The 26,469-nt window shown below is 34.4% G+C and overlaps 1 protein-coding gene across 50 annotated transcripts in view; it reads left to right on the top strand.

Moving 5' to 3' along the window:
* LOC120298547 (ABI family member 3 binding protein) overlaps positions 1-25,412 on the top strand; it is a 147,284-nt gene extending 121,872 nt beyond the window's left edge. For 49 of the 50 annotated variants that reach the window (XM_039322344.1, XM_039322373.1, XM_039322360.1 and 46 more), the window contains 11 exons: positions 68-175; positions 1,505-1,615; positions 2,776-2,904; positions 4,787-4,852; positions 6,079-6,291; positions 8,954-9,062; positions 15,635-15,714; positions 16,852-16,881; positions 18,577-18,738; positions 19,580-19,702; positions 21,106-25,412. In XM_039322344.1, the coding sequence (XP_039178278.1) occupies positions 68-175; positions 1,505-1,615; positions 2,776-2,904; positions 4,787-4,852; positions 6,079-6,291; positions 8,954-9,062; positions 15,635-15,714; positions 16,852-16,881; positions 18,577-18,738; positions 19,580-19,702; positions 21,106-21,221 (1,247 nt within the window). In that variant the 3' untranslated portion in view covers positions 21,222-25,412. The remainder of the gene's footprint in view (positions 1-67; positions 176-1,504; positions 1,616-2,775; positions 2,905-4,786; positions 4,853-6,078; positions 6,292-8,953; positions 9,063-15,634; positions 15,715-16,851; positions 16,882-18,576; positions 18,739-19,579; positions 19,703-21,105) is intronic. The other variant, XM_039322372.1, reaches the window with a different exon arrangement.
* Positions 25,413-26,469: the final 1,057 nt, after the last annotated feature.

Raw genomic sequence — 26,469 nt, 5'->3', positions numbered from 1 at the left:
TTGAGATAACATATCACTGTCATGGCTATTAGCTGATAATACTTTTATCCTTATTTTTAATTCTAAGGTGAGAAATTAACAAATGAAGATGTTGCAAAGCCTCTCCATCCAAGCTCTAGTACTAAGTCTAGTATACCAATAGATTCCACAGTTGTAAGAAAAAAACCAGATCCAGGTAAAATGTATTCACTATGCATTATACAATATTTTCCCTGATCTGTATCCAGTGTCATTCTTATCAGATTCATTATATTGCATTTAATGAATAATCATAGAATAATAGATAAAATAATAAAAAAAATGGCTGTATTCAAATTCTTCTTCCAAGCAGGATCTTGCTGAATCTTGCCGTGGGTGAAAAAAATGAGCTAACAGTCTCTTAATTGTCTTGCTTTTGGCTCCCTGGAAAATCAAACTGCTGATTTAGTTGTGAAAGAGGGAGGATATTTAGATAGATGACAGATGACAGATGACAGGAGAGAGAGAGGGGGGGGAGAAAATGACTGACTGACTCACTTATTTTTGGAAAACTACTGTTGAATTCACTCTAGTTATTAAAGTTTGGAAGGAATGCATGGAAACAATGGCTTTAATTTTTTTAAAAAAATTATCCTTATTAATGACAGAGAAATTAATTTACATTTATATAACGACACTTACTACAGCAGTTACAATATCCATTTAAACAAAACAATTGTAATATTTATAAATTAAATATTACAGTTTATCAGTTATTTTAAACAAATAACAAAGACAAATATTTATGTACATAGTAAGATCTGAAGCATCTGACTACTCAGATATGAAGCGTTTCATACTGCTATTTAGTTCTATCTCAGTTTATCTCAAACCATACACCTTACTCAAGGAGGATAAGCTACCTGGAGAAGGATCTTGAGGAGAGCCTTCTTGCCCTTACTTGCCACTGCAAGAATGCAATGAACATCCTTTAACAAAAGATCTTCACTGAGCAGTTTGCTAAGTAATATTTTCCCCAGTTTTGATTTTGTGAGAGAGCATGCAGGTTGTGTTCACTTCCGCAAACTAACACTACTGCTGCACTATTGCTCCAGTCCATAGATCTTTGCAGCATAAGCAATGGTCATATTTTTAGAAAAAAAAATGGGCATTGTATTTCACCTTGACTTAACTTCCTTTGTGATGACAACCTATTCTGTTACCTACTAATATAGTACAAAGCAACAGTCTGTAATATTCTTAACTGAACAAGAAGCATACATTCTAACAAATTTGTTTAGTTGCTTGTACTCTTGCTTAGTCTGATGTCAGAAGCATGCATTTTTACTGCAAGAAATTTAATGCCTAAAAATAATACCTTTCAGCACTTTCCTGTTTATGTTTTGTGTTCTTTTGCAGCTTTTATCACTAAAAGCTCATGCCTTAGAAATGTGCTTGAGAAGTGTAGCTATTAGCCATTTTTCTCTTTCTGATTACATATTGTGCGGTTCCTCCCTTAACACTGGTGTCTTGTAACATTATACAGTAGCTACATTACCTGGTTCTCCACGACCTCCTTTAGCTCCTGCCAGACCTACACCAATACGAAGAAAACCATTGCCACCCAACAATGTGACTGGTAAACCTGGCCGTTCAGGTATGTCATCCTCCTAAACTACAGGGCTTTTTTCTTACGTTTATTGTCATAATGAATACAGCTCTCTTTATATATGCTCAAGGGGTACTTATATTCAGTATAACTAGAAAACAAGTGTTGCCTTGCGGCAAATAAATAATAAATAAATAAATAAAGTCTTTTGTTTATTAAATGCACTTGATAGTCATGTGATCAGTCATCCAAACATTCATTTGAACTATCACAATCTTTTGCAAACATCTTGTAGTGCTTCCTGGCAAAATATTTATTGATCCTATATTATTCATGGGAGTGATGAGCCGTGAAGAAACATCACCTGCATGTATAATTCTTCTTTGTCCTCTCCCCTCCCACATATACATTTTTTACCAACATCCTTTTTCCTGTAGAATATGTAAACCCACTTGTGAGTAGTTATTCAAATAGTGTACTATGGAGGAGTTGATATTTGATAAAAGAAATATTGCGGGTGTAGCCACAATAAATCTGTATTAGAGGGGCAAACAGGAACCCAGTGAGAAATTTTACAGAAATATTTACATATTACTAAATCCTTCAGAAAGGGGTAAATTCAAGTGTGTGATAAGAAGGAACATTTCAGTCAAATGTGGGCAAACAATATCAATACAGAGTTGTGCGCTGTAAAGTGCATTTGAAGAAAATTTTCAGAGTTTTCTTTATAATGGGAATAAATATATTTTGTATAGATCAGCTGAATTAAGTTTACTTGTTTAGGCTTTTAATTGCATACTATACCATGTGCTAATCAATAGAAAATAAACTACAAATTGTATAGATATGGAGTCAGTGGTGAGATTCAGCCAGTTCGCACCACTTCGCCAGAACCGGTAATTAATTTTTTGTTGCCCAGGCACAGAATGGACTTCCGGAAGTGGCATCCACACAGAGAACCGGTTGTTCACATATTTGAATCCCACCACTATATGGAGTACTAGAAACATCTTAATAAATACACCTATACATTAAACACTTATATTCACTTATATCTGCCCCTCTTTGTGTAAAAAACTTATTCAAAGAGAACTTTTTTAAATAATCCTTTTGATTAATGAATGTCTTTTATCATTATGACATGTTTATTTTACAATCAACCCTATGTAAATTCCAATTAGATTCAAATTCTCTTTTCTTCCAAATAGGAAATGTCTTGATGCCACGAGCATCTTCAATTCTCACAACGTCTATAGCAAAACCCACTTGGCCAAGTTCCCTTGTGAAAACAAATTCACCTAAAAAGCTACCTACAGCAGCAGCGTCTCCAGATTACAGTAAGAATGGAATAGCACAGTTCCAAGTTTTCTTTATGTTTTTATTAATTTCAGTCTTATAGCTTAATACATAAATAGTAGTTCCAATAGTTATGATACTATTCCAAATATCAGTGCGCATTTTCTTATATTATTCTGTTGAATACCATACTTTACCTCTGCAAACTTTAGGAGTAGCCATAACAGGAGTCCTAACAAGTTGAGTCTAGGAAAATTGGGAGCTGAAACGGGTTTAATGTTGCAGTTACAACCATTTGTAGTTGGTCCTGAAATATTTGATCCTGTGATATACCTAAGAAAGACAATATGACATCCAAGACAAATATGATTTTGTTGAAATTTTAATAAATAACTAACCAGAGAACAGGAACAAAATATAATAAAAACTGTCATTTTTCCTGACAAGGGCTATAACGTGCAAGGTCCTGCTGGAGCACTTACTTGCTATGTTAATATTAATGAATTTTCATAAATTCTTTGGCATTAGAGGGGAACAGCAAAGCGCCCAAGTTTATCAAAGTATGTAGGATGGTTAAAACCATAAAACATTGTGAAGAACATCAATGGACTTTTTCAAACTGTGAAAACAAATATTAAATGTGACTCAATTTTATAAACCTAAAATATGAATATGGTTAAGAATGGATAGATAAGATTGGTAATCAGAATATCATATTTTGTCATGAAGAGGAAAATAAGAAAATGCTAAGAAGTTTGAATAAGGGAAGCTTTTGGTTACCCAAATATAACTTATTTTGAAACTATAAATTATTGGGATATTTTGAATATTGATGGGAAATTAAAACTGAAAAAAAAGCAAAAATAGTATACTGACTGAATAAATGGATATTGAGTGCAAACGCAATTAAGATATGTTTTGGTTAGAAAAGATATTTTAAGCTGATATCATTGATATTATTAGAAAACTGTAATAAATGCTGATATTTAACTGTATATCTATTAATAACAATAAGAACTGTATTTGCTTAATGTGGAAAAATGTTTATTACCGTAAGCAAAGAGGAGGTATTGGATGGTGTAATATTGGATTTAGTTTGAAGAAGCTTATATGTACCATGGAATTATTAATGGACCCAGACAACACGTTGTCTATCAAGCACTTGTTTGTAAAAATAGAAAATTAATTTTATTTTAAAACTCATAAAGCATTGTGAAGAACATCAACGGACTTTTTCACAAATATTAAATGTGACCCAATTTTATAAACCTAAAATAGTTTAACATATTCATGCTAAAAGAATTTGAATGCTTCATTTCTGAATGGTATCTCGTATTGCTTCAATCAGTTCTAGAAGCATGTTATAAAATTCCATGCTATTTCAAAAGGACCTGTATATTGAACTAATGATTTCAGACTGATTGTTATATTGACCAATATAAATATATAACATATAACTCAATTTACACTAATTTTATTTGACATTCTTTTCTGCTAGCAGAATATTTGTTTATATATTTCCTTAGCTATTAAGATAAATAGCATGATTTAAAATAAAGAATTAGATCAGTTTATTTTCAGCAACCAAACAATTAGATTATTGAAATACCTTTCCACAAAAATCAGAAAAAACAAAAGTCCTCTTTTTGGAATTGTAAAGAGTTATAACATCATGAAGTTACTAATTAATTTACTAATTTGATTGCTTAGATTAAGATCATCAAAGTTTCAGCAATTCAAAGAAACATTATTTTTTTATAATGCCACATTTCCTAAGAAAATGTGAACATGATTCCAAGCATGATCTAAGGAGAGGCTTTAAAACTGAGGTATGATTAAAATGAGAGCTTTTGAACAGAAAATGTTTTTACAATGTAGAAAACTAGGACTTTCATTAATGTTATGCTATTTTTCTGTGCTTAGATAATCCAATGTTCAGTTCTATCCCTACATCAGATACTGATATTGCAGGCACACCAAGGTATACAGGTATGTTTAAAATTATCTCATAAGAAAAAAACTGTTAAACAATATATGCTATCATTTTTATCTTTCATTTTATTAAAATATTTTTATTTAATAAAACTTCATTTCCTTTTGAACTGACATTCATTTTCATGCATTCTCATTTCAAGATTATTAGATATGTTATGAAGCCTTTCCTTTTATTTTCAATCAGAATAGAGCTGGAAGGGACCTTAGAGGTCTTCTAGTTCAACCCCTGCTCAACCCTGTACCATTTCAGACAAGTGACTGTCCAGTCTCTTCTTAAAAACCTCCAGTGATGGAGCACCCACAACTTCTGACAGCAAGCTGTTGCACTGGTTAATTTTCCTCACTAAGTTTCTCCTTAGTTCCAAGTTGCTTTCTCTCCTTGATTAGTTTCCATCCATTGTTTCTTGTCCTGCCTACAGGTGCTTTGGTAAATAAGTTGAGGCCCTCCTCTTTGTGGCAACCTTGCAAATACTGGAATATTGCTATCATGTCACCCCTAGTCGTTCTTTTCTCTAGACTAGCCAAACCCAAATTCTGCAACTGTTCTTCATATGTTGTAGTGTCCAGGCCTTTAATCATCTTCGTTGCTCTTTTCACTTCTTCCAAAATCTCAACTTCTTTTTTCTCATGTGATTACCAAAACTGTATTCCATATTGGTCTTATTAAGGCTTTATAAACAGTACTACTGTTGTTCCACTGTCTTGTTTTAGCTGGGCAACTATTCAAGCAAGAGACATATAATAGGTAGGACACTAAACTATGTAACTGACCACATTACATGGTGACAGGAATAGCCAAATACTGTACTGTGATATAGATCAGCCTTCCTCAAGGATTCAGAGTAGCAGGGCTGAGAGTTGTGGTGGAGCAATAGTTAGAATGCAGTATTGCAGGCTAATTCTGCCCACTGCCAGGAGTTCAGCTCTGATTGGCTCAAGGATTAAATCAGAATTCCATCCTTTCAAGGTCAAATGAGGGTCCAGATTGTTTGGGGTAATATGCTGACAATGTAAACCACTTAGAGAGTGATATAAAGCATTATGAGTCTATGACATGTTCTTTTCTAAGTAGACATCAGAGGGCAGAAAGGATTCTAATCTTCCCTGATTAAGAAGCTTATAATGAAAATATTTTGTGGAAAGCATTTCTCTGTGAACAAGTCATTGAAGTAATATGTTGCCATTTAAAATAACATACTTTTAATTGCTTATATTTTCAGGTGATCATGTGAAATACCTGAAAAAAAAAGATGATGAACCTTGTTCTATCACAGATACTATACAACACTTTCCATCTGATATGGAGGACAACAGTGACATGGCTACTAGTGCCCCCCAAAAACCTCCTACGAATCTCACAGTGGTGACTGTTGAGGGATGTCCATCTTTTGTGGTACTGGATTGGAAAAAACCAGAAAATGAAACTGTAACAGGTTAGCTAGATTTTTGTCTTGTCCGGGCATTGTGTTAACATATACACTTCTTCCAAGCTATTTTGAAAAGTTGAGGATGTATTAGTGTTCTTCAGTCTATTTTATTAAAATTCCTAATTTTTCTAGATCTCTGATTTCCATTCTAACTAAAAATTATGCCCTAATTAATTAACAGATGATCTTTAGATGGTGTTATGATCCAGGTTGCCTAGGCAGAGGCAGGCATCGATAGAGTCCTTCATTGCTCTAATTAAATGTCATAACAATTGCCCCTACAACACTGGTTCGGCTCCACCCTACACTACCCAAAAGGCAGCCACCCTTAGTCCCCCAAACAAAGGCCAATAAGCAACAAAGTCCAAAGAGAAGATGCAAACTCATGGGGCAAGATCCAGAATCAAGATACGATGGGCAAGGCCTGTCCGCAGGGTAAGGCAAGTCCACAAGGCCAAAGAAAGGCCACAAAGCAAAGGCAAGGCACAGGTAAGAGCATAAGTCAAAGCTGGGGGAGTGTAAGCCAAACAAACAATTGTTCCTAACAAAGATAAATTCCCCCTGGCTTCTCCTTAAATCATCCCCAGCCAGGTGTTCCTTGTGAGGAGGGTCAGGGTGATCTTCTCCCAAGTAGCCTCACAGCCCCCCTTTGAGCTTTCCTTTGCTCTACTCTCCATGCCCTTGGATCGAGTGGGGGAGGCAACTGTTCCTCATCAGAGAGGAGCTGCTGCCTATCAGCACCACTACCTGACTGCAGCCAATCCTTCCCTGTATCTGTGAGGGCAGGTAGCTCTCCATCTGCTTGACCACCTCCCCAATGCCCGAGGGACCTGGGACAGCATCATCCTCAATTCCTGGCCAAACATTCCAAGGGAGACATGCCAACCCCATTGGTTCCAACTCCTCTTCCTCCTCCTCCTTCTCCTCCTCCAAACCAGGCTCTGATGGGGCCATGACAGATGGCATTCTCTGTCCATGGCAGCCATGTCAGAATTGTCAGGTAATTCTTCTATGTATTCTGAATTCACTAAAAATTTTAAATAAGGTGTTCATGATCAGTTCTTGATTATAGAACTATTGTGTTTTCTTTAGTTATTAGTGATGTTGCTATTGTTACACAGTAACTGATATTTTGATAGTTGTATGAGAGAGCAATCAAATATTGCTCTCTATAAAACTTGGGACTTATGTTCACACAATATATTATTAGGAATATGTTTCCACATCATAGACTTTATATATATATCTAAAAATAAATTTTATGTGTTTGCATTCAGTCAGCTAATGATTTTTTCAGAATAGAATATAGGTAATCCTTGACTTACAACAGTTCATTTAATGATCATTCAAAGTTAGAATAGCACTGAAAAAAGTAACTTATGACCATTTTTCATATGATCGTTGCAACATCCCCATTATCACGTGATCAAAATTTGGATGCTTAGCAACTGGTTCATATTCATTATAGTTCAGTGTCCTGAGATCATGTAATCACCTTTTTTAACCTTCTAAGAAGCAAAATCAATGGGGAAGCCCGATGCATTTAACAGCTATGTTACTAACTTAATAACTGCATAATTCAGTTAACAACTGTGGCAAGAAAGGTTGTAAAATGGGGCAAAATTAGCAACAGAAATTTCAGACTCAATTGTGATTGTGAATCGAGGATTACTTGTAATTCAAGATCTCAGTTCTCATATTTTAAAGCCCAATGTCTTTTAGAAAGATCATTAGCTTTCTGCTGTTTACTTCAGATTTTGTAAATGCATAAGCTATAGTCAAAAAAAAAATCATTCAGAATTGAAGGAAAACTGTGTTTTCAAACTTGTCATTCTAAAGGTCTCTAATAGTTAATGAGCAATATCTGAAAGTTCACAAACAAGTAGTTAGTGAACTTAATGTCTTTTTATTTTTTTAAAAAAATATTATCTCACCTTTATTATTTTTATAAATAATTCAAGGAACCAAATATACCTCATACTCCTTTCTCCTAATTTTTTTCCACAACTCTGTGAGTTGGGTTAGGCTAAGAAAGAGTGATTGGCCCAAAATCACCCAACTAGCTGTCATGCCTAAGGCAAGTTTAGAATTCTAAAAGGCACCAACTATGGTTGCTAGCAAGATGGCTACTCCTATTGTTTCCCAGTATTCAACCCCAAGGGAGACAACTATCCTGCATTCTCCTCATGAGAATCACTATTTAGAGTACATGTGGCTGATCCCCTGTCTCCTCTTCTCCTGAGACATTCTGAAAAGACACTCTAATTACTGGTCGTTGTTCTTTCCTGCAGTTCTTGGCTCCACTTTCATGGAGACATCTTCAGTCTACCATTCCTCGTCCAAAAGTCCTGATTGAAGATATTATCAATTATGTCCATTTTGATTATAATTAAACCAGTGTTGTAGGCTAAGTAAGTTGAGACATTCTGTTTTCATCACTTATTTCTACCTTGGCAATTTAAAAAAATTATGAGACATTAAATAAGATTATTTGGAAATAAGGTTTTGATATATTAGTGATAAAAAGTCCTAATTTTTAAAATAAATCCACTTTGAACTATATTTTGATTACAGTGGGAGCATAAAGGAGAAAAATAGACACCTGATAAAAAGGTTTTACAAAACTGAAATGATAATAAGTAGTTGAACATGAACTTCTTATTTTCAGAATATAAAGTTGTATCAACAGAAAATGGAGGCACAGTTGGAAAAGATAAGTCCATTATAACCACAAATCAAACCCATTCTACAGTGGAAAACCTGAAACCTAACACGAGGTGATGTTATTAAAAGGAATTTTATTATAATAATGAATTTAAGTTTGCATTTATTTATATACTGAAAAAAATTGTATATTATTCCATTCAGTCAGTTTTGGGAATGTGAATAAATTTAGCATTCTAAACATAATATATTAAAATGTAACTAACTTCAATAATAAAAGCAGGTGAGATTGTGCCAGGAAAAATATATTAGGCTTCAAATATGTAGCAAAAGAGCAGTTTTCCCACATTACTAACATAAAGGTACAATCTGTAGTTGGGGAAGAAAAGCATTTCTAACCAGGCATGGAAGCCATACAGAATGCTTCCTTGTTCCTGCCACTGTAATATCAGGACATGGGGATCTACAGTATTTCTTCCATCTTGTTCATACAGATTAGACTTAATCTACTCAGAAAGGACAGTTCCAAAAGTGCCCTGGACTCAAAATAAAAAATAGCATTTTAAATTAAACTAGTAAATATATGCATGGCCAGCCAGCAGTGGCCATGAACTTAGATAAGCAAATAGGTTGCTGCATTCAATAACAATTGAAGCTTCTGAGTAATCTTGAAAGGCAGTCCCTTTACAATAATCCATTATGGAGATGATGAGGGCAATATTATGATTCATGTGTTTAAAACACAATTTCCTAAATAAGAAAGTCTGAGTGAACTGACAATGATTGTGTTAGTATCTGAATTTAGTACCTCTTGCACTAGCCTGTGCATCCAGGATTTGAGGATATTGATCAATTAGCTTACACTGTATAACAAAAATGCAAGACAAAAGAATAGAAGGTAACTCAGGAGAGGACTCATTTGAGAGACCCTAAACCTAATCATCTTTTTTCAGTTGTCTGCTGAAATATGCCTTCTGAAATATCCTGTTCATATGAGCATAATATGAACATAATTGGAGTTATTCTCACATTATACAATTCTCATTAATCATAAGCCTTTTCAGATAGACTAGAGGAAGAGAACAAGAGAAAATTACAGTAAAAATGACTTTATCTTAACTTTTGTCAAAAGTGAATAGCAGTTTATGCTAAAAGTTAAAGAAGGATGCATATGATCTATAGCTAGGATAGGAACTAATTTAATTGCACCTTGTACTTAGAGAAACTTCTTGCTAAACTCTGAGGTTTATCTGTTTAGGTGCATATTTTCATATATGGATGTTGGAACAAATATCATATTAAGCATATATCATATATATGTTATGAACAAGCAAATCAGTTATAAACTTCTCCAAGAAAATGCACATAATTATGAGTCCAAAAGATAAGTGGCAGATTCTTTAGAGAAAAATGCAAAAGGAAATACAGTAATTTAGGGAAATAAAGGGTAAGAATGATTATATACCTAAGCTTGATATTATGATAATTAATGATAATTTATTTTCTTTGACAGCTAAAACACTGATAGAATATTCATCAACTGTAAACTGGGTGTTGTAAAACATGTTCCAAATTCTGACTTTGGGTTTCTAAGATCACCAAATATTTTTTTTCCTATGCCAATAGCTCCTTGATTAGTACTATCAGTTGTCAATAGACATTATAAATAAGTGTTGTATACCCATACTTTAAATGTTAAAGTTTATGGGACGTTTATTTTGTATGTTACTTCTTTAAATCTCTAGCAGTTTATTGCTGTTCAATTTGGGCGTTTGGAGTAGAGCTTTTAGTTTTATTTTGTTTTTTGGACATCTGGTTTGCTGCAAAATTCCATAAGCTTGTTAAAGACACTGTCCTGATGCAGGTGTTCCATTCTCTCATGGCAACAGAAACCAATAATCAATTTGTATCACTGTTCTGTTTCTTTTTTTCCCTTTGGGTGAGGTGTATTTTGGCTTTCAAACTTGGAAAGCTACCAGAAATAATGTTTTCAGTACTGAAAAGTAAGGAAAAATACATCTTAAGATTTAACAAAGTACAAGAACCTGGAAAATACAAAACATTTTGCCCATAATTTGATTCACTCAGTTTTCTTCAAATTATTAAATACTGTTGGAATTAGTCAGGTTTGTCTTGACAAACATTCAAAAACAATATCACATGTTGTGGATTTTCATACTCAGATGACTTAATCTTTCAGCAGTTGCTTTCAGCTGGGAATGTGAAGCACTTAACAAACAATACATAAAATCTTCACAAAGACTAAGATATGGTTAGCCAACTTAAAATAATAGTTGGATTAATAATAAATGTCATGCACCACCAATTACCCGTGACTAGTTTTATACTTTGGCTGCAATCCAACATATACATAGACATTCTTGAGTCTTTGTTGAAATGAACCCTTTGCAGGATAAGCCATGCTGGACAATATGGCTGAATGTTCAGGCATAGTTTCATTCAGATAATATAGGAACTCATTATTGTTGACATATTATGCTACCATGGATTCCAGGCCTAGCAGCAAGCATAATAATTCACTAGTTGGAACCATTGGTTAAGATTTCTCCACATTGTTACTCCATTATTTCAACAGAGCTATTTTAGGGGCAGCCATTCTCTCTTTCCACCCCCTAAGAGGAAACAGAGAAACTATCAGCCATTACAAAGAGAATTGGTCCAAGTAAAAGACAGTGCCCTTATAAGCTGCCCTTCCTGAGGGGTAGGAGAAAGCAAGTCAACATCATTACCTGGTCTGTCTCATGGCCAATGTTCAAGTGTATTCATTATTAATATTATTTAGAAAGATTTTTGTAAGCCACTGAAATGTATAGGTTTTTTATATTCAGAGCTGAATGCCTATTCTGTTTAATGTTTGGCCATATCTGCAGTATCAGATTGCCTTGTCCCAAGTATAAGCCACCAATAATTTCTGGAAGAAATGGACATTGTCTTCCGCTGATCTCTATCCCCAACAAATGCAGCCTCCAACCATTTCTGCTTCACATTAAAAATAACCTAGAACTAAGGAGAAACTTCCTGACAGTTAGAACAATTAACTAGTGAAACAACCTGCCTCCAGAAGCTGTGAATGCTCCAACACTGGAGGTTTTTAAGAAGAGACTGGACAGTCATTTGTCCAAAATGGTATAGGGTTTCCTGCCCGAGCAGGGGGTTGGACTAGATGACCTCCAAGATCCCTTCCAACTTTACTATTATTATTGTTGTTGTTGTTGTTGTTGTTGTTGTTAATGTTTTCCATTTTGTGTTGGCTTGCGTTTATCTGCTGCACCACACTTCATTCTAGCCAAACTCCTGCACTTTGGCTCCCATATAGAGGTAGAAACTGTTATGTATTGAATATATATAAAGTTGTGTTAATCCCTGCTAAAGTGAAACTAACTTAACTCCAACTGCTTGTGAAGCTAAAATAAAACTAACCTTTAGATGAGCCTGACTATTAACTCCAACTGTTTTGGAGGGAAACTTTGAACATTCATATTTGGGTGGGTTTTTCAAATATTGTGATTGGTTAAGTATACGTTTTCAGGCAATTGCCTGAAGTTCTCCAGTTCTAGTGTGAGTCAATAAATAATGTTATAACTATGCTGACCTGCTCCTTGCCTACTGAAGCCCACTGCACAATAGAAACCACCTCCATCTCATTTTTCCAACTGTTCTTCAAGTAAGTCTGTGGCAGCTGCAGCATATAACATGTAGTCTTTGTCAGTGACATACTGTTTATGAGGGTCTATAGGCAGAGTGTCCCAGCTTTGACATGTAGCAGATTTTGAATCAAGCAATTGTTATAACTAGAATGACCATGAGAAAAAAAATGGGAAAATGAAAAAAAGGATTTTATTTTAAAGCTGATTACAAACAGCCACACACATGCAGGCAGAGAGACAGAGACAGAGACAGAGACAGAGAGATTGTATATCTTGTATATCCAGCAGGCTAGAATCCAGGAGACCATGGGTTCTAGTCCTGCCACAGCCATGAAAACCAACTGATTGACCTTGGGCCAGTCATCTCTCTCAGTCCAATCTAACTCACAGGGTTGTAGTGGAGAAAATAGGAAGAAGAAGGTGTATTGGATATGTTCGCTAACTTGAGATATTTGTAAAATGTAAATATAAAAATAATAAAGGTGGGATACAAATAAATACTTAAATATGCATTTTACTTTATTTTTATATGTTTATGCATGCATGTACACATACACACATGCACACGCACATACATATTCAGACCAGATTTTTCTTAAACCAGTTTAGAGTTAAAGCACAGCAGCATAAAATGGAGAAGGGTTAAGGATTGTTTAATTGATTATATGTACTATGAAGTCAGTGTTAGCTCCTTGTGACCACATAGATTTTCTCCAGGAATATTTGGTTCTTCTGGTTTTCCAAGGTGCACCCATTGCCACTGTAACTGTATGCAGTCATTTTGCTGCCGGTTGTCCTTTTTTTTTCTTTCCTTCCACTTTCGCAATATTACAGCCTTCTCCAGAGACTAGACCAGTGGTTCTCAACTTTTTTAATGCCGCGACCCCCAACTGGTCGTAAGTCGAGGACTACTCAACTGGTCATAAGTCGAGGACTACCCAACTGGTGCAGCACCGTTTGCAGAATGGGACTTTTGGTGGGCTCAGCAGGGCAGAGACAGCCTGGACAATTCCTATTGACTTTTGAAAGCCAATAGAATTAGACTCTATTCAAGAGAATCTATTCTATTGGCTTTTAAAAGCCAATAGAATAAAAGGGAGTAGCACAGCTAAGGAAAAGGGGGGGGGGAAATGGCAGACTGTGTTGTTTGGCGACCCCCATGAAATGGTTGTTCGACCCCAAATGGGGTCCCAACCCACAAATGCATCCATTTGTTCAGCAACTATTCAAAGTTACAATGGCGCTGAAGAAATTGATTTATTACCAGTTGTCAAACTTCAGTATCCTCAGGGCATGTGATAAAAATTTGGAGTGGCATTTATGGCTGGCCTCCCCCTGCCACCACGTCACCTGACTTTTAGGAAAAGGCAGAAGTCCCAAGAAACCAGGCAGGCACCACGGAGCAATGTGGACAAGCACCAGAAAGTAGGGGATTTAAGGCAACACAGGCCTTGCTGTGGCTAGCTGGTTCTTGCAGCTGGGCAATGCTGCTGGGACTTGGAAGTCTGCCTGGCACTGGACCTGAAGCAGAAGCCTCAGGGCAGTGGCTGTGGGTTAAGACTTCTGAAAGCTGCCACAACTGAGGAGTGCTACCTCATGCCATGACAAGTCTCACAGCCCCCATGCCATGACAAGTCTCACAGTTCCTAGTGCCCACCTATAACACCTGCCCTTGGTTCTCACCCACTGTCCTGTTTACATGGCACTCCTAGCTCTTCCCACATCAATTCCATGTGAGGTCCTTGCTTCTTAACTTATTTGGTCCTGTGGTTACAACACTAACTGGGACTGCTGAGATATCAGCCACTAAGCAATGAAGTGATATAATAATAATAATAATAATAATAATAATAATAATAATAATAATAATAATAATAACAACAACAACAACAACAACAACAATAAAGTTGGAAGGGACCTTAGAGGTCATCTAGTCCAACTCCCTTCTCAGGCAGGAAACCCTATACCATTTCAGACAAATGGCTGTCGGTCTCTTCTTAAAAACTTCCAGTGTTGGAGCATTCACAACTTCTGGAGGCAGGTTGTTCCACTGATTAATTGTTCTAACTGTCAGGAAATTTCTCCTTAGTTCTAAGTTGCTTCTCTCTTTGGTTAGTTTCCATCCGTTGCTTCATGTCCTGCCTTCAGGTGCTTTGGAGAATAGCTTGACTCCCTCTTCTATATGGCAGCAGTGGTGGGATTCAAATATGTGAACAACCAGTTCTCTGTATGGATTCTGCTTCCAGAAGTCCATTTTGGGCCTTGGCAACAAAAAATTAGCTACTGGTTCTGCCAAAGTGATGCGAACTGGCTGAATCCCACCACTGTGTGGCATTCCCTGAGATATTGGAACATTGCTGTCATGTCACCCCTCATCCTTCTCTTCATTAAACTAGACATACAATATCACACTTTGCAAACGCATCATTTAGCAATGGTAATCTCAACCTCAATGTCAACATAACTTGAGAACTACCTGTAATGTGTCTGAAGCATGGCAGTTTGAGCCTGTTAAATTGGGATTTCACTGAGAAGTTTAAGAATACAATACATTTCACTTTGAACCAGAAAATTAGATGGAAAATTGGGAATTAAAATCTGATTGGTTTACTTTGTGGCAGTCACTCTCTCTCAGCCCAATTCAACTCACAAATTGTTATGGGGCAAAAGGAGGAAGAAGGGTTATTAGGTGCATTTGCTATCTTGAGTTATTTAAAAATAACAATAAAAGCAGGATAAAAAATCTTTTTAAATTGTTTTAAGGGTTTTTAAACTATCAATTTTAACAACTTTTTGTCTATCAATTATCCAGACAAAAGTCTGCTTAGGATATTATCATTTCCTTAAACATGTTTGAAACAATGTATGTTGCCTAAATTTTAAAAAATTGCCAAACCATATTGAGATTTTAAATATTAAAGTTACCTTAATTACACATGTCAAATACACATTTCCTATTTATTTCATATCACATTGTAAATTATAAATGCACTTTGTTTTGCTTATTTCCTTCCTAGCTATGAATTTGTTGTGATACCTAGCAACCCTCTTGGGGAAGGTCCAAGCAGTGAATCAAAGCCATTTAGAACAGAATCAGGTAAGAATTTCAATTAGATATAACTCTCCTTTAATTCTCTACAATTTTATAGAGAAAAACAAAACAAAGTTATAATTATGTTTAGATAAAAAAAAGTTATAGCATCTGAACAAACTTTCACAATAATACTTGTTTTAAACTGGAATTCATAATGAACAATTAATATTTCAATTATTAGTAAAAACCAGTATTGGGTTGATGTAAAATTTATTTAAACAAATAAAATATCAACCACTGATTAAAATATGTTTAAAAATTCCATGAAGTGTTTGCTCTTTTAATTGCTTCTATTATTTCAAAGGTTGTTATTGAACTATTCAAAATTTGCTTGTAGTTTAGGAAGATTTTTAGTTGTTATATACTCCTCCATAGTATCTAAAGAGATTTCTTGTTCTTAGTATAAATTGATATAATAATTCCAAAGAAGTCTTTGAATGTTTTTGTTATCCATATAAGTCTTATTCACCTCTTGAAGCTTGATTATCATCTTCTTTTCTGCCTGTTTTCTAAGTTTGTATGCCAACCATCCCCCTGGTTTATTTGCATGTTCAAAAAAGTATTGTTTTGTATATTTAAGTTTCTTTTCAATATCTGAAAATGTCTACAAAGAAATTTGTTGTTGCAATAATTTTAGTTGATTATATGTTAGGATCTTCTGGTGAATTCTGGAGTTCCTTCTCCTTCAGTTTAATTTCTTGTAGCACATTTTGGATTTTTTTGTCCAGTCTTTCTCTTAATTGCTGTATTGTATTGTATTATATAAAATGACCTCGCATCACAGCCTTACAAGCATCCCAGACTGTTATCAGATTGGTTCCCTTACCTAAATTATTACAAATAATTTACAAATAAGAAACATTAGATAAATACTTTCTAACATGTTATCTTTCAGTAGTTTGAACTCAAGTATTCAGTGTTCAGACAGAATTGGTTCTAATGGTCAAACAACTTTCTATTTCTAAAAGTTCATGCTAATTACATTTATTTTCTTTTTAAAAAGTTTATTTTATAATTTTCTTACGATATGTATAAAATTTTAGGTAGAAGGTTTGGGGAAGGTTGGTTTGTTTCTTGAAGGCTAATCTTTATACATGGTTTTTCTTTTTCTGTCTGCTCTCTCTTCCATTTTCTTCACAGCTGACCCAAGAGTGACAGAATCTATTTCAAGTAAGTCTTCTTTACAAGTAGCATGCTTATTGGAGACCATATCTGAGATTGCATAATGTGCTGTTATAAGACAAAAAAGGTTTAGAAGAGAAAGGTATTTTGCATATTTTTTATAGTCTATGTCATTTGGAAATATGGCAGGCAGCTATTAGAGAACTGTTTCTTTTGTCAAAACCAATGATGAATAGAATAGAGTAGAGTAGAGTAGGGTAGGGTAGGGTAGAGTAGAGTAGAGTAGAACAGAACAGAACAGAACAGAACAGAACAGAATAGAATAGAATAGAATAGAATAGAATATTTGGCCAATTATGATTAAACACCCAAGAAATTGGTTTCCATGTAGAAGTTCTCAATGTATATGCAAAGCAAAAGAGTAAGAATAATCATAATATTACCAATAACAGGGGTTAGTTGAAAAGATGATCAGGATAATAATACTACAGCCATACAACATGGGTAAATATACTTAGATATAAAACAATACTGAGGATTAGATGTTCAGTAGAGTGAATGGCACAAGGGAAAAAAACTGTCCCTGTGTCTAGTTGTGGCATCCTGAGGGGAGGAGTAAAACAGTTTATGTCCAGGATGTGAGGGTCTATAGATGTTTTCTTAGTCCTCATTCTGACCCATGCAATATACAGATCTTCAGTGGAAGGCAGGCTGGTTGCAATTATTTCTTTCTACAGCTCTATCTGTTGGAGATTGTATTTGTCCTGTTTAGTTGCTGTACCAAACCACAAAGAACAGATGACAGACTCAAAAATTTCTCTGTAAAACTGTATCAAAAGCTCCTGGGGCAGTCTCAACTTTCTAAGTTGACACAGGAAGAACATTCTTTGTTGTGCTTTTTAAATTATGGTTCTAATGTTAGGTATCCATTTCAAACCCTGGGATATTATAGAAACCATAAACCCAAGGGAGTCTACTGCTGATACTGTGCTATCAAATATAGTAAAATTAAGCAACATTATTCTCATATATATTTATTTAGCCCCAATTTTGTTTTCCTTTAGATGCCAGGCTATATGATTATCTTACTTGTTCATTCATTGAAGTTGGAATGAGCCTTTTTGACATTGAATAGTCTATAGGGTAGTTAGCAATAAAATATATTAAAATCATATGATTAACAACTGCATGAATAACATAATAAAACAGAAATAAAAAGAAATAATATGAAAATTCACAATAATCTTTTGTCTTGGTATTAGTTCTTTCCTATTTTAGTAATTTCCTTATTATTTGTTATTTTTGCACCTAGTCTTGTACTTATATTTTGTATTTACTTGTGTTTACTTGTATACTTGCATGATGGTGCAGTGGTTAGAATGCAGTATTACAGGCTAACTCTGCTCACATCACCAGGAGTTCGATTCCTTTGATCCTCACCGGCTCATGGTTGACTCTGGTTTCCATCCTTTTGAGGTTGATAAAATGAGGACCCAGATTGTTGGGAGCAATACCTTGTCTCTGTAAACCACTTAGAGAGTGCTGTAAAGCACTGTGAAGCAGTATATAAGTCTAAGTGCTATTGTTATTGCTATTTACTACAGTATATGTTTTATTTACATTTATGATAAGGGGAAAATATAATAATGCTAATATTCTTATACATTGCTTTTTCACTCACTTATGTCAGATGTATATTTTGCATATATTATAACCAAGATCTCATTTATTATTTTCTTGCAGTGGGGAAAGATGCGATTTGGACCGAAGTGAGCTTTAATTCTGATGACTATTCTGAATGTAAGGGAAAACAGTATGTCAAGAGGACTTGGTACAAGAAGTTTGTGGGGGTTCAATTGTGTAACTCCCTTCGATATAAAATTTACCTCAGTGACACACTTACAGGTATAAAATCAAAACTCTCTTAATTGACTATTAACAAGTAAGCATATAGGATGGCTATTTATGTGGCCAGCACAGGACATCGCTAGGTTCAGTATTATATGCAGCCTGAATATAAGATTTCAGACACAGCAACTTGTAGAATAGCATTGGATATTTGTAAGCTTGACTGATTACTCTAGGAAAGTTTATGATGTATGAGATCAAAAAGTTCATGCCATCACCAAGGCAGCTCCATCAGTATGCAGGCAACATGAAATATCATGATAATCAGTATGGAGGGCACAATGAAACATCATGGATCCTCTTTTCATGCTGGTAACCATTGAGTTTCAGCATATATTATTCTATACAATATAGGATTCTTGTGGGAATGTGCTATTGAAGAGTCTAACATGTTCATTATAGAGCAGTGTAGTTATATAAACATATAACAGATTAATGTCAACTGGGAGACTGATATTCTCCAAACTGAAGACAAGCTTTTGAATGCCTCAGAACTTACATTGCTTTATATGCAGTATATATCCATGTATTGATCATTTTCCCTAGTTTAGCATAGTGTTTATACTTGTGTAAATGTCGGAGGGACCACGCCAGGAACAACTTAGATCAGGGTCTTTGCCTAAAGATTGGTGGAACCTGGTTAATTATGGCTGCTGGGATTCAGGCGCTAAAAAAACAATGTGGTGATGGTATATAACTCTAAGTGCTATTGCTGTTGCTATCTTTCAACTACATCATTAGTGATGGAAATTCAGCTTCCAATTACCATTGTAACCTATTTGTGCTTTGGTTGATTGAATTTTAATCGTATTTTAAAAGTGCTTATAATATTTTCTAGGCACATTTTATAATATAGGAGATCAGAGAGGACATGGAGAAGATCATTGTCAATTTGTGGATTCATATTTTGATGGCAAGACAGGGCAAATGCTTCCATCAGATCAACTGCCTACCAAAGATGGTATGTTCCAAACCAAGGATAATGAATGAGCTCTTAAGTTTATTTCTGACCTTTAAATATAATACAGAATTGTCATCTTTGTGACAAAAGTAGAACAAGAGTCAACTTTGATACATTACATACTGACAACCAAGTATTCATTCATAACCATGTTTATTTATCCATTTATATGGCTACCCAATTCAAATCCTGTGGCTCTGCGCAGCATACAAAAATAAAATTATAATTAATACAAACTCATTAAACTTATTAAAACACCTTAAAAAAATAACAACATAGTAAACAGAACTGAAAACTTCTCATTTATTCACTGGAGATTCAATTCATGACTTCAAAGCTCGAAAGAAAAAACCTGGTCTTAACTGCCTATAGAGTTGATACCAACTGCATGAGAGGGGGAAATTGTCCAAAAGGGCAGGCACTGCCCACAGAGGCTGTGCCTCCTAGATCCCGAACAATCACATTGTTTCAATGAAGGGACCATAAGTATGACCTCACTAGTGGAATGTGTGGAACAGGTAGATACCCTTGGCAGGTGATAGTTCTGAAGCCTAAATTCCTGAACCAACCTCAAAGGCAGTTCCTCTACAAAGCTTTACAGTGCTCCATCAGATTATTCATCTCTCCAATTGCAAAATAGGAACTGAACACAATGTGCATGAGTATTTCAGCAATGTCAGAAATGACCATCCCAAAGATTATAAAATTAACATCGTTGGCAGAATGTCCTCATAGAAGGAAAGCATACATAAAACTGTATTTTGCCAACTCAGTCTGCTTGATAACTTTCATTTGCCAAATTAATTTCTAGTGATTTATTAAGAATAGATAAAATTAGATTAGAAACACACAGCTATAGAGGTCTTCATTCATATTGACATACACAGATTCTCAATTCCACTATTACTAAGCAAAGTATTACTATTATTACTATTTCAATTATTACTAAGCAAAAAATGAGTCTTGTATTGATTTTAATATTACCCCCTAATCAACTTATTGTGCTTGGCTTAAATTCTGGTCTCTCCAGATCTACTTGTGTAGATATATATTATTTGTTTATCTATTGTATTTACTTACATTTTGCATCTTGATGAAAATAAAATAAAAAGGGCATTCACCCTTAGGACTTTCCCAGAAATACTTGACAAAATAATGTTGCTACTGTATAATAGTGTAGAAACTTGAAAATTATACTGTACAGGAAGCCATTTAAAAGGTTGGTTTCATAACAATTAGCTATGTGTTACAATGATCATATGTAATATACACCTGTAATTAAATTTTGCTTAGACTTCATATATTCAAGAATACTTTAGAAGTGTAGATACTTAATTACACATACATGTGTCATTTTCCCCATTTTTAATTTTTACTAAATGTTTAATTTTTTTTTCAACTAGGTTATTTTAGAGCTGTTCGTCAGGAGCCTGTTCATTTTGGAAAAATAGGAGCTGGAACGCACAGTACTTATGTTAATTGGTATGAGTGTGGAACTACAATACCTGGAAAATGGTAGAACAAGAAACAAACTGATGCTCCATGCTCAGAGAAAAGTTTGTTGTGATATTACAAACTGAAATCTAGCAAGAATACCGCGTTAACTTTCAATAGCATTGGCTGCTTAATTATAAATGTTCAGATTTACAGTTATATTGCAGAAAGAAATATCATAAAGTGATGTCTTGGGAAGCTGGCTCCCTAATAGTTTCTTATATTATCTACTTATTGTAAAAGGTGTAGTTTATTTTTTACTATTGTTGTGATATTTTGAGGCACCTTTACTGAAAAGCTGATAAAAAAAAATCTTCTGAATTGTATTAATGTACATTGCCAATAGTCACATTCTACTACTTTCCAAACTCACTTAAATTATTCTCTCAGTTAATTTCTGGACATTTTTACTACTTTATAAAAAATCAAATCCATTTGAAAAGTTGCAGATTTTATTCGAACATTAGATAAAATTGACACCACCTCAGATTTCTTCAATTAAAATATCATTCAGGAAAAAAGAATCATGTTAACTGAACCCATACCAATAACCATTCTTCTATCCTAAATATATGACCAATCTTTAAAATTGTGCAAGAGCTCCTCAATCAATGCAAGGGAGATTTCAGTTCAATGGTACACACTTTTATTCTGTATTCCCAGTACACATTGGATTATAGCAACAAACGTTTATAAAATGGCATTAAAATTGGTTGTATGTCAGAAAGTTATTGGTTTTGATAGAATTTACTGGTATGTGTATAAATAATACTGTAATGGCTGTTCTATTTTTGTCTCCCACCAGAAATTGAACTAATTCATGGTAAACATACACATATGCACACAACCTATTTACAGGAGGAAAATATATTGCTACAGTGAAATAAAGATTCAAAACCCTTCCTATTTTTTGCTGTTGTTAATGTTAGAATATTTCTCAAAAATACTGTGTACTCTGGTATATATATCTGAATACAAAGTACACATGCCATTTAAAAAGGCTACATTAAGTATTTCAGAGAACAGATTTTCCTTCTTTAAGTATACGGCAGATTCAATCATTTACTTCTTGAAGCTGCTTTGTGGGAAATGTGTATATTCAGATTGACGGTGTAAATCATATCAAGAATGTAATCAGACAGTTTTATTTCAATTAAACATGGAGAAATGTGGCCTAGTGTGTTGTATAGAAGACTGTCAAAAGATATCCAAAGTACATGTATTTAAAAAATGTTTTGTTTCATATAAAACTGAAAAGTAATGCGATCTGCTTTATGAAATGGAAAATGAGGACTGTTTTTGAAAATAATTTAGCTATTCCCTACATAAAATGCTATATTTGTATGACTTAAACATTTAAACATTATAAAGAGATGTAAGTTTTAATGTATGAAAATGTAAGAAACACAAGGAATATTGGTTTGGTTGTTTACAGAAAATAGTACACTGCAGGTACATTGTACTCTTAATAAATAAATATTTTTAATCATTAGTATTTATTATTGATATATTCAGCCTACACAAAGCTAAAGTTATCTGATTTGAAATGTTAAGATTTATTCTTTGAAAAAAGGTGACAGTCGGAATTATTTTGAAGATAATCCATACTCCCATTTTTTTAAAAAAAAATATAGAATCCATTAGAAGGCTTTTCAGTGTCTTTCAGATCATTTTGAAATAATGCAGACACGTGGGACAATATTGCTTTAAATTATCTGATGACAAAATCAAAACGTATAAAACCCTACTTCATGAGCTTTTTAAGATATAAACTATATTGAGACCCCATCTCAAAGGTCATTTAGAAGAGTTTCAAAATTTCACAAGCTTATCCACAGAAAATTGAAGGGCTTGACAATTATGTATTATATAATAAGTGTCATTCGAAAAAAATTTGCCTGTATATAGAATATGTACACTGAAAGCTGGAGGAGTTATGTGAATTGTGTGTAGTTATAAGAGACAGAACACAGGTATTTGGAGTTATCAAAAAAAGTGTCCAAATGATTCTTGTAGGAATGCTTATGGGCAGCATTTTAGTTCATTTTTGGGATTTTGAAACTTGTTTGTTATCAGTTTGCCTTGGCAAAAAGTCATATCAGATACTAATTATCATTAATTCCTTTTATTTACAACATATCCAAAAACCAATATAATGAAGAAAACTGTAGTCTATAAAGGACACTAATTTAGCAATTGCATTTTGTGCTATCTGAAAGTCCTAAACACCTTTCAAGGACAGCATCATGATACATCTAATTTAAAGCATGACTAGTTAAAACTAGGTAAAAGCATTCCAATTCTCTGAAATTGGGCTATTAGAGTACAGTATGTGCAAGTTGTAAATCTTTACTCAGAACAAATTCCACTGAAAGTCCTGTGGTGGCTTCTTTATTGGCAACAAAGTCTCTTATGTTATTTGAACTGAGACTCAATTTGTTAACCCGTGTTCAATTTTTGGAAGCTGATAACCAGTTGTAAATTCCATAATATTTTGGCATCAAGTAGGAAAAAAAGAAATAATCAGGATATTATTAGCATAACCACTGTAATAAAACATTATACAGTGAGAGCTTAATCTGAAAAGGGGGGAGTAGATTGGTTCTACTGTTTATTGTGGGGAAGCCAGATCCAATTAGCTTGTTGATTCAGTTTGATTATATGAAGCAGACACTTGACAAGGTAGACACTATGGACTGGCACTTGCTAAGACCAAGGAGTATATATCCCTTAAGAAATAAGTGTGTAATTGACACCAACATGCCCTGAGTGGTTCTGAGCATCTTCTAGCAGCTTCATTCAAGCTAGGGATGATTGTTTTGATCCATGTTCAATATAAAATGTGTGAAATACATGTAATGATACGTAAGAAACATCTTGAGACGGGACAGATGCTGCCTGGGGATTATAGTACGTCTGCTTAATGGGTGAAGAATGAGACTCAGAAGGGCCATCTTCCCGATCTTCTCAGACTTTGAAAGAAATGGCAGCAGATTTGCATTTTTATAATTAGAATATTTGTTAATGTAGCCTTACAATAAAGTAGAATTAGCTGATCTGGTTATGTTTCCTGTTCTGGTTTAACTGGGAGGGCTGACATGCATAAAGCTTCTCTCAAAACTAGATCAGAAATTTTAAACTTAAATGTTGGGTGTCTCAGATTACATTCTATTGTGCCAGTTGCACTGGCTACCAGTTTTCTTCCCAGTGCAATTCAAAATGGTATATTACCTAAAGTTTTAAAGGCACAGGATTAGCTGATTTGCAGAACTGCCTCTCACTTGATAATACCTGCCTGTCATACTAGACTGAATAGGATGGGCATGTTCCACGTCTGCCATGTAGTAGGATCTATGAAATAGGATCTATGAATTTATCATTTTCCAAACCTGTTACTGCTTTATGGAACACCCTCCCCCAGGTATTCTAGCAGGCCCCAACCCTTTTAGCTCTCCAGGTCAACAAGACTTGGCCCTTTACCAAAAAGTGGGAGTCATAGGGTAGTTGTTGGATACCTTGGGATGATGATTGAGGAATCAAGTTTTTAGTTTTTTCTTATTGTTGTCATGTTTTTGGTATTGTTATAAGCTTCCCACAGTTGTACTCTAATTTGCATGGCCACAGAAATCTTTTAAATAAATCAATAAGTAAACTTTCTTTAAACAAGATATATTTAAGTAATCATTATGGTTCGTGGAAAGAAGAGCTGATTGTTAAGATTCAAAATAGGTATGGTGGAAAAGAAAGAATACAATACGCAGGTAAAAATCATTAGATGCATACAAAATCTGGATCTCTCATATGCCAAATCAAAGTGCAAGAAGACAGGCACAAGATAAAATGGAATAAACACTGATACTAAAAAGTAGTTCTAGGGCAGAGTGGGGGAAATTTACCAAGGACTTATGCTGAAATTCTGGGATATGCTGTAATGGACAAGCATATTCAGCGTTGTGAAAATAAACTTTTAAAAATATGTTTACTAAAAGATAGATGCTAAAGACAGTATGAATTAGTTGCCTACTTTTTAGTTACCATGTAGTTTTTCTTCCCTTCAATATTTTAGATCTAATTTTAAGATTGTTCTCCATTAAGTTCATGTACTTTTATATAACAGATTAAAAATAATACAGCTTTTAATAAACCATTGTAGTCCTAGCAATGTTATGGGCTTGATATAGAAAATGTTGAATAGGGACATCTGAATAGAATTCAAGAAAAAAATGTTATGTGCATAATGCTCTAAGCCAGTGGTTCTCAACCTTTTTAATGCCGCGACCCCCAACCGGTCGTAAGTCGAGGACTACTCAACCGGTCGTAAGTTGAGGACTACTCACCTGGTGCAGCACCGTTTGCAGAATGGGACTTTTGGTGGGCGCAGCAGAGCAAAGACAGTCTGGACAATTAGACTCTATTCAAGAGAGTCTATTCTATTGGCTTTCAAAAGCCAATAGAATAAAAGGGACTAGCACAGCTAAGGAAAAGGGGGAAAAAAATGGCAGACTGCGTTGTTTGGCGACCCCCGTGAAATGGTCGTTCGACCCCAAATGGGGTCCCAACCCACAGGTTGAGAACCACTGCTCTAAGCAAAAAACCAACAAGCCCTTCTGAACAACCCATGATTTTGTCTTACCAGTATTGATGTAATTCACTAACCATGCCATGGTAACATCATCTTGACTTATAAACATCAATTAAAATAAGCTATTTATTAGTTAATCAAAATGTTAAAACCACACATAACAGCAGCATTCTATTTCCAGTACAAGAATTATACTGTTCGCTGAATGCTGAGAGTACTAGATTGCTATTAATATGTTATGAAAGGCATTTAATTTACTTAATTCACTTGAGTTTTTCTGCCAAGCTATTATCATCACTCAAATACCTGTCATTTTTATTGATTTATGCAAGAAAAATAACAAATTCACACAATGTTTACTAGAGCATTTTTCAGCTGTTACAATAACAGAAATTGCTTTGAATATGTTGCTTATGTGAAAAATATTTCAACAAAATCTGTGGAGTTGGAAACTAGTTTTCTGTAGAAAGATAGGTATAACATTTACTAAACAGACTTCTCTGCAACTGATTGAATAATGACTTGAATGTTTTTATTCAATTGTACTGTGAATGTTACAATTTATATATATATATATATATATATATATATGTGTATATATATATATATATATATATATATATATATATATATATATATATATATATATAATTTTTAACAAGTGGATCTAATTTAGTACTTCATTTTATTA

The sequence above is a fragment of the Crotalus tigris genome, unplaced genomic scaffold, assembly GCF_016545835.1.
Source record: "Crotalus tigris isolate CLP2741 ecotype Arizona unplaced genomic scaffold, ASM1654583v1 scf7180000024115.3125172, whole genome shotgun sequence".
Classification (NCBI taxonomy): Eukaryota; Metazoa; Chordata; class Lepidosauria; order Squamata; family Viperidae; genus Crotalus; species Crotalus tigris.
Note: the sequence above shows the minus strand (reverse complement) of the source record. Positions and strands in the feature narration are given on the sequence as shown.